At 33.2% G+C, this 9811-nt stretch overlaps 1 protein-coding gene across 1 annotated transcript; it reads left to right on the top strand.

Annotated features, from left to right (window-relative positions):
* The first annotated feature begins 5640 nt into the window (after positions 1-5640).
* Positions 5641-9032, top strand: LOC120212503 (endoglucanase 25-like). Its single transcript, XM_039210783.1, has 6 exons — positions 5641-6148; positions 6306-6616; positions 6698-7159; positions 7798-7933; positions 8027-8199; positions 8299-9032. The coding sequence occupies exons 1-6, from the start codon at positions 5767-5769 to the stop codon at positions 8698-8700; spliced, it is 1866 nt and encodes a 621-aa protein (XP_039066714.1). The 5' UTR covers positions 5641-5766; the 3' UTR covers positions 8701-9032.
* Positions 9033-9811: the final 779 nt, after the last annotated feature.

The raw sequence follows: 9811 nt of genomic DNA, 5'->3' as shown, positions 1-9811 counted from the left end.
TGTGTTCCACCGTATAAAGTCGCCGACGCCGCCACATCTTCGCCTCTGCTACAGAGTTGCAAAAGCATTGATAATATAGCAGCCATACTTTGGCTAATGCGGCAGTAGGGTATTTATCCCTCACGGATGATGCAGCCGCTGCTAGTGTTAGAAACATAGATTTCTGGGCCAAGAAATATCCTCCCCTGCCGCTATCTTCTTCCAGGAGAAATAACCACTAACATGGGTTCCTGCCATAACTAGGAGTGGTACGAAAGATTAATTAATTACTCAAACCACTAACATGGGTCAGATCAGACACGTGGTATGTGAAAATTACAAACAAATAGAGTAAAGAACAATAATAGATGTCTTACGTACATGTCCATTTGTTTAAACGAAACATAATTCAAAAAATAAATTTTATAAAATAAATTACTGAAAATATTTTTTATAAATTATTTTATAATGCTTGGATGGTATTATTTAATTCGTTTTCCACTTATTGGTATTTTTTTAAAATTCTTTATTATAAACATCAAATATAATACACTAAATAATATTATTTATTCACAAAATAATAATACTATTTTTAAAATATTAGAATAATTTATTTAATATTATTTATATCATTCTTATTATTAAAATATTATATACACAATTTTATAAATAAAAATATTATGATTATTACATTTTATTAATTATTATAAATTATAATAAAATTCTTTATTATAAACATCAGATATAATACACTGAGTAATATTATTTATTCACAAAATAATAATATTATTTTTAAATTTAAAGTGAAAACTTCGTAAAACGAACTTACAAAAAATCAGATTTTAATTCATTTTTTAAAAATAAAATTATAAATCATTTTTATGCTGACCAAACATTGAAAGACGAAGAAAATATTTTCTTAAAAGCTAATTTTAAAAAAACAAACAGAGCCATAGTGTGGGCAAAGGTTCGGTTGAATAAAAAATGGTCCAGCCGGTTGGATTGGATTAATTAATATTAATGGACCTAACCGTGCCTTATGGCTCGGTCAAAGATTTTATCATTTAAGTAACTTAATTTTTAATTCCAATAAAATATGAAAACCATTTTTTTATTATAAAAGATATATACTTTTTATTTATTGCATACCGTTTAGCTGAGACGTGGAATGAAGCAGTTGGGGGTTGTTTCAAAAAAGCAGATTAATATACGGTTAAAAAATGACGTGATCAAAAATTTAATAAGATAATTAATAAATTCGGTAAAACGCTACCTATTATGTTGACAAACTCATAATGTTGTAAGTAGAAAACATGAAAAACTATTAAAAAATTTGGTAACCGATAAACTTTGGTTATCGGTAGGTATTGATACATATATATAAGTGTCCATACTTATTTCACTGTGGAAAACATTAATTTAGGGTTATCTTTTGAGTGAATTTTAAGATATTAATGTAGTAATTATACGCATCTAATGATTTATTTTTATGTTACGGTATATATTATTATTAAATTAAAAATAATAAACATAGATATTACATATTTATTATTATCTTTGGTTAAAATTATTAAATTTAAATTTTAAATAATATTTTATAAAATATCAAAACAATCAAATAATTTTTTGTGTAAATGAAATTATTAATTAATATTGTAGGTGGAAAACATGAAGCACTATTAAAAAATTTTGAAACATAAATTACATAATTTTCAACAAAGTATCAATATATGTACAAAAAGTATCGATACTTTTAACATATCTAATAGCTCTTTACCGGTTTTGTCATAATGAAACTGATTTTGTCATAATAAAACTGGTTTTGTCATATTTTTACCTGTTATATTGTTATGTATTAATACATTTTTATAAAATATCGATACTTTATAGGCGCTATTACTGTTTTTCTTTTAAATTCCAAAAGTGTCGATACTTATTTAAATGAAATCGATACTTTCAACATATCCGGTAGGTAGTTTAATGTAATAGGTAGCGCCTACTTTTTTTTACCGTTTACATTATTAGCAACCTTCAAAAAAACCGGTAGATATTTTAATGTAATAGGTAGAGCCTATTTTTTTACTGTTTATATTATTAGCAACCTTAAAAAAATCGATAGGTATTTTAATGTAATAGGTAGCGCCTATTTTTTTTTATCATTTACATTATTAGTAACCTTTAAAAAAGGCACTATTTTATTTTACCGTTTACATTATTAGTAATCTCTAAACAAATCGGTAGGTATTTTAATATAATAGGTATCGACTATTTTTTTTTACCGTTTACATTATTAACAACCTTAAAAAACCGATAGGTAGTTTAAAGTAATAGGTAGCACCTATTTTTTTTACTGTTTACATTATTAGTAACCTTAAAAAAACAGATAAATATTTTAATATAATAGATAGCGCCTATTTTATATTTCCGGTTAATTTATATAATATTTACGGTATTGTTGGAACCGTCTTTCGGTTGGGCCTCGGAATTGGGCTTCGACTTGAATGAATTGGGTTAGAGTCGTCACCGACCATTTTAAAACGAATTTAGGTGGGTCGGACACCGTCTTACTTGATATGCGTTGTACCATAAATGTGTCAGGTTCGAAAGTCGGTTACGGTCAAGGAAGGATTAACACCCTTGAACTGCCCTTTCGGTACCAATAAATTTGTCGTTTGTCTTTAATTGTAAAAATTAAGAATTTAAATTAAAATTTAAGAATTCGATTCAACTACTTACCTTTGATTAGTTGGAAATTGACCCTTAAAAAGATAGAACTGTTAAATTTGTCGTGAAATGCATAATTGAATTAAAATAGAAAATGCATGAAAATAAATAAAAAATAATAGTGAAATAAATAAATAAATATAATATAATATAAAAAAATAAAAATAAAATATGAAGGAAAAATATTAATGTAACAATGATAATATATAGAATAAACAAGTAAAGGTTAGTGAAATAAATATAATAATAATAATAATAATAAGAAAAATAAAAATAAAAATAATGAAATAAAAAAGGAAAATATATATATTAATGACTAAAATGTAGGCATAACGAAATTAGAACTCCAAATCGAAAGTACCAAAATTTTATCTTAGTGACCAAATCATAAAGCTTACAAATCACAAGTACCAGTGGAATAGTTTAACCGGCCGAGAAAATGCGCAGGAGACCCTCGGTAAAACGACGCCGTTTTGATATCAGTATCTAAGCCCAAAACCGGGCTCAATCCCTCACATCCCCTCATTTTCTCCACTTACATTCTCTCTAGAAATGAGAGAAAACAAACTCTCTCGCCTCTCTCTACCAGGCGATTTCCGGCCGCTAGCCGCCGCTCCGGCCATCGCCCAAATCCTCACCAAATGTTCGTCTCAACACCCCATCCCAAAACTGAGAGCAAAAACTCCTAAAAAAGCTTTGAACGACGTAGATCTGCACCTCAACCTTCGGATTTCACCCTTTAAATCCGACGACTTTCAGACTTTCGGTGGTTCTTTGCTCTACACCGCGGCTGGTCCTTGCGTTACTTTGTTTCCTTTGTTTTGTGTTTATGCTTGCATTACTCTGCTTTGGGTGTTTTTGTTTTCTTCGTGGGTTCTTTGTTGGTATCTTGGCTTGATGATGTTTGGTTGATTTTTTTTGTCGTTTATGGATCTTTGGCAGCGTTTGCTAATGTTGTGTTGTGGGTACTGTTGTCCCAAGGTTGGTTTATGTTCTTTTTTATGTTGGCTGATATGTTGAGATGGGTTTCTCTTGGTTGTACTGTCGAGGGTTCTCGGTCTGTGGTGGTTCTCGTTGGTCCTCTGTGGGTTTACTGTTTGGTGTCATTTTCTCGTCGTTGTTCCTTTTCCCCCACCGTGGCTTTGTAGGGTATTTATAGGGCCTCCCATCAGGGTCGTTTTCGATTGCTTTGGGGTTATCCTCGATTACCTCGGGTTTGTTCCCGATCTCACCGAGATTTGCGTTCTGTTATGGAACGTGTTTGTTGCCTGTTTGACTGGTTTCATTTCCGGTGACGTGCGATGCTTCTGGCCTTTGAAATTGCTTCTGGCCGTTGGATTGGGTCAGATCCAACGGTCCAGATATGGCTGTGCATTTGATGAACTATTTAGGGCATCAAAACCCTAATTATCACGTGATTTGAGCCGTTGATCACTGGTTGATCTAACGGCTGTAAGATGTGCGGCGCTGGGACTAAGTTGAGAAACCCTAGCTTGGAACCTGGGTTGGGTCAAGCCCGTTCTGTGGACTTTTGGACTTTTGCTGGACCACTTTGAACCGGACTAAGACATTAAACCTGAAAAAAATGAAATAAATTAAAATGAATAAAATAAAATAAAATAAAAAATAATAATATACTAAATATAATTTATATAATATATATATTTCAAAATATTTTTTTAAACTATATATTTTATTTTAAAAAGTTTTCAAAACTATATGTTATATAGTTTTCAAAATACTTTAAAAATATTATATAAGTTTTCAAAAAATGTTTTTAAACTATATATTATATAATTTTCAAAAATATTTTTAAAATTATATATTATATAATTTTTCAAAAAATATTTTTTTAAACTATATATTATATAATTTTTAAAAATATTTTTAAAACTATATATTATATTTTAAAAACTATATACTATATAAGTTTTCAAAATATTTTAAAAACTATACAATATATAAATTTTTTCAAAATATTTCCAAAACTATATATTATATTTTAAAAATATTTCAAAAACAATATAATATATAAATTTTCAACAATCGTTTTCTGAAAGTTATATATTATATTTTGTCAAAAATATTTTCACAAACTATATTACTATATACTTATATATATATATATAATAAAATTATATATATATATATATAAATAAAATAACTCGAGACAAAAATAAATATATACATGTATATATTTTAACTAATCACTTATTTAATCAATTACACTTTTTTAACCAATTTTTAATCGCCTCACACCAAAAACTTCTCAGCAGTTGGTTTGTGGAAATCGTGTAATAAATTAAATTGGACGCCAAGCATACATTACAGCTGGACTGTCGCTGTCTCTCAGTAATCATCATTATTATTCTATGAATACTTTAACTAATTACTTAATTAAATGTAATCATAACATTATTTTTAAAACTAAGATTTTCTGACTGCACGGGTTGGTCTTTGTCTTTTTTATCCCTTTCCGACAAGAGCATATTAATATTAGTAAGTAAAATAGATTGGTCAAATTCTATAAGAGGTTCTTTTATTATGTTACTTTTTGCTAATTCAGTCCATTTCCTATAATTCGAACATTTTTTAACCTTATATTTTGTGAAACGTGTATTTCTAGTTTCGAGATTAATCTTTTACCATTAATCCCCTCAATAATTTATTTAACTTATTTTTTTTAAATATATGATACTGTGATACATACACCTTGATAGAATTACAATAAGGACTAAATCCAAAAGAAAACATAGTATAGGGTATCTTTTATAGAGTTTAACCAAAAATGTATTATATTTCGTCTCAAGCAGGGCAACCAGCTCAATGATAGCTTAGCTTACAATCTAAGTTCACATTCGCACTCTAAAAAAGCAATAAAGCATAGAAAACGAAAGCAAACACTGCCTGGTGCTTACCCCATCTTTTTCTTTTCATCAATCAATTTCATTTCCCCTTCCTCTCATCTCAATCAGATCTGCTGCTTCCATTGTAGTCTCTTTGAAGTATAATTTAGTTCGTCTATTCTTTCTTTTTCGAGCAAAAAGAAAAAGGCTCATCAAGATGAGCATGTACGGTAGAGATCCGTGGGGAGGCCCGCTGGAGATAAACGCGGCGGATTCCGCCACCGACGACGACCGGAGCAGGAACCTTCAAGACCTGGACAGGGCTGCGCTCTCTCGTCCCTTGGACGAGACACAGCAGAGCTGGCTGCTTGGCCCCAGCGAGCAGAAGAAGAAGAAGAGGTACGTCGATCTCGGATGCATCATTGTCAGCCGCAAGATCTTTGTTTGGACGGTCGGGACACTGCTCGTCTCCGGATTTCTCGCCGGATTCATCACCTTGATCGTGAAAACGGTTCCACGTCATCATCACGGCAAGCCTCCACCCGATAACTACACTCTCGCACTTCACAAGGCGCTCATGTTCTTCAACGCTCAGCGTTGTAAGTTTATCTTAGTTTTTTTAGCTTCAATTATTATAGATCTAAGTTGGGCATTGGTTAGATCAGGTTAAATCCATGCTTTTCAGAGCTTAATGTAGTATAATAGTCTTAATTACATATAATTACGGTGATAAGCCAATTTATAATTGCACTGCAGCGGGGAAGCTGCCTAAGCATAATAATGTGTCGTGGAGAGGAAACTCGTGCCTCCGAGATGGCAAATCCGATACCTCTACTACGATTAAGGATCTGGTCGGCGGCTACTACGATGCTGGAGATGCTATCAAGTTCAACTTCCCTGCATCTTTTGCCATGACCATGTTGAGCTGGAGCGTCATCGAGTACAGTGCTAAATACGAGGCTGCTGGGGAACTCAATCATATTAAGGAGGTTATCAAATGGGGTACTGATTATCTGCTCAAGACCTTCAACAATTCAGCTGATAAAATAGATAAGATTGCAGCACAGGTATAGTTATACGGATACTATTCCTTATTTTACTGTTCTTTGTCATTTTTCTATGCTAATTGCTAAGTTATAAATTCGCAGGTTGGGGTAGGAGATACTTCTGGAGGCAGTACGACACCGAATGATCATTATTGCTGGATGCGCCCTGAGGACATTGATTACCCGCGCCCTGTCTATGAATGTCACAGCTGCTCTGATCTTGCTGCCGAAATGGCTGCTGCTTTGGCTTCTGCTTCCATTGTTTTCAAAGACAACAAGGCATACTCTCAAAAGCTTGTCCACGGTGCACGGACCCTCTTTCAGTTTTCCAGGGATCAAAGAGGCAGATATAGTGCTGGTGGTTCTGACCCTGCCCTCTTTTATAACTCCTCCAGTTACTGGGATGAGTTCGTTTGGGGTGGAGCCTGGTTATACTATGCCACTGGGAACTCTTCCTACCTTCAGTTGGCTACTCATCCTAAACTTGCCAAGCATGCTGGGGCTTTCTGGGGAGGCCCAGATTATGGCGTTCTTAGCTGGGATAACAAGCTTGCTGGTGCTCAGGTAACTTTATGCTGCTTGTCTTCTAGTTTTCTCTTGTTGCTGTCTGCTCTATTTGGTTAACGAATGGCATTTTTGTTAAAAGTTTCCTTTGAATTTATATGTTAGGTTTGGTTTGCGTTGTTTGCAGCACTGTGATTTTCAAATGCAATTAAGATTAGTTTTCTTGATACCATTTGGAAAAAAATTCTTCCAGTTTTCTGCCCTATGTTCATAGTTGTAAATGTTCATTCTAGTTCTTGTTTCTCCATCATTATTGTCTTCTATATCAAGTAGTCTCTACTATATTTTAAGAACCATGGCCATTCATATGTTATTTCATTTTTTTTATAGTTAATCATTTTCCCCCTTGATCTTTTCCTCAACTTTGTGTATGACTACTGCAAAATCATCAATCATACATTTCCTGGATCAGATTTAGCTAGCTTCAAGGCTGTAAAAGCTGCACTTATGCTTCTTGGATAAAATTCAATTAGCGCGCTTAATTGCGTATGTCTTCGTTTGCAGTAACAAGTTATACATTTACTACTTGTCACAATCTGCCCATATAGGTTTATAAGCTTTTTTCTGTGTTAGTGATAGAGCCTTTTGAAAGTATCTTTTATGTTCATCACTAATATAACCAATGTTTTGTGTTTTAGGTGCTTTTGAGCCGGCTGAGATTGTTTTTAAGTCCTGGATATCCATACGAGGAAATATTGAGAACGTTTCACAATCAAACCAGCATAGTTATGTGCTCATACCTTCCAGTTTTTACTAGCTTTAATAGAACTAAAGGTAAAATCTCCTGTTTTTGTTAACCATGTCATACTTAACTGTGTCGGCTATGTAATTTTCTTTTGACCTTTGTAACTTTGGACATTGCTACAGGAGGTTTGATTCAGTTAAACCATGGTAGGCCTCAGCCTCTGCAGTATGTTGTCAATGCAGCCTTCTTAGCCGCCTTATTCAGCGATTATCTTGACGCTGCCGATACACCTGGATGGTATTGTGGTCCAAATTTCTATTCAACTAATGTCTTGCGTGAATTTGCTAAAACCCAGGTATGTTGTAGTCTAGGGGAAATGGTTCGTACCACTAAATCCTGAATCATTCCGTGGCTGGTAGACAATAATTTTGTTTCTTCGGCTGTTACTTTGCAGATCGATTACATCCTCGGTGAAAATCCTCGGAAAATGAGCTATGTTGTGGGTTTTGGTAACCACTACCCAAAACATGTTCACCATAGAGGTGCATCTACCCCTAAGAATAAAATCAGATATAACTGTAAGGGGGGATGGAAATGGAGGGATTCGAAAAAGCCAAACCCGAACACACTTGTGGGAGCCATGGTTGCTGGACCCGACAGGCATGATGGATTTCACGACGTTCGTACCAACTACAACTACACCGAGCCAACTCTTGCAGGCAACGCTGGTTTGGTTGCTGCACTCGTGGCATTGTCTGGTGATAGATCGACTGGGATCGATAAGAATACTATATTTTCTGCAGTCCCACCAATGTTCCCGACACCACCACCACCTCCGGCACCGTGGAAGCCGTAAACATGCTTTTCAATTCATTATCTGCTTCCAGTTCATATTGACTTACGGTATTATGATTCTGGAAGTATTTTTTGGCACCTTGATGACCTCGAAAGTGAAAGTAGTGCAAAGGGCAAGAAAGGAGATTAGCAATGGAACAACCTGCAGTAGTGAAGTTATGGTGGTTTGGCTATTAGATTGGAGAATAGGACTTGGCATTCAGGATCTGGTCATTTGAATATGAAGTCCATTTGGATTTCATGTTATATATAGTGTATATGTATGGTATCAATACTGTATTCTTTGAAACACGAGTTTAAACGCTTAAGTTGATTTAACAATAAATTTGTGTCTGACGTCTAATTATTGCAGTTTCCGGAGCATAGAATTCTTGCCTTAGCTGTTCATTTTTATGTGCTTTCCCCTCTTACAAATACTTGCAATCTGAGATCTTATTGGTCGTAGTTTTTGCTTTTGGAACGAGGTTTGTGTAAAACACACAAGGAGGTCGAGCCGCAGCTAAAGGCGGCCATGGCTGCGGTTACAAGGATAAGGATTAGGTTTAGGGTTAAAAAGGATATTCTTTTTAGAGAAAAAATGAAAATTATTTATTTTGACACTTTCGTTTAATTTTTGTATATTTTCTTATTGAATTAAAAAAAACATGATATTTTATCAATTTAGTTTTTATTTTCTTAAGATGTGACCTTGCTCGTTTTATTTAATTAATATGTAATCACTTACCTTATCGACTTTTAAATGTCTAGCCAGTGATATTCGACTTTTAAATTGAAGGCGGTCATATATTATTATTTTTAATTTAATGAGGAAAAGTGAACAAAATTAAAATGAAAGTGATTAATAATGTAGTTTACGTTAGTTTTTTCGAAGAGGCTGAAAAATTAACTTTTGAAAATTTATAAAAGTTAAAAAATAGTGACTCGATTATTCATATTCTTTAAACACGTCCTTTTTTTTTATAAAAATAGATTGTTGTCAAAGTTGGACGTTAAACAATTGATTAAGATATAATAAAATTTAATCCCAGAAATATTTGAGTTGTATTTTGCGGATTGACTATCTATTTACATTATGTCGTCGAACCAGTCTTCAACAGTTCTAGCATACATCA

The sequence above is a fragment of the Hibiscus syriacus genome, unplaced genomic scaffold (genome assembly GCF_006381635.1).
Source record: "Hibiscus syriacus cultivar Baekdansim isolate YM2019G1 unplaced genomic scaffold, ASM638163v2 tig00110013_pilon, whole genome shotgun sequence".
NCBI lineage: Eukaryota > Viridiplantae > Streptophyta > Magnoliopsida > Malvales > Malvaceae > Hibiscus > Hibiscus syriacus.
Note: the sequence above shows the minus strand (reverse complement) of the source record. Positions and strands in the feature narration are given on the sequence as shown.

Bases quoted from the DNA above. Each gene is read 5' to 3' on its own strand.
- LOC120212503 (XM_039210783.1), top strand. From the start codon at position 5,767: ATGAGCATGTACGGTAGAGATCCGTGGGGAGGCCCGCTGGAGATAAAC. The intron at 7,934-8,026 runs GTAAAATCTCCT...ACATTGCTACAG, and splicing joins TAGCTTTAATAGAACTAAAG to GAGGTTTGATTCAGTTAAAC. The intron at 8,200-8,298 runs GTATGTTGTAGT...GTTACTTTGCAG, and splicing joins GTGAATTTGCTAAAACCCAG to ATCGATTACATCCTCGGTGA.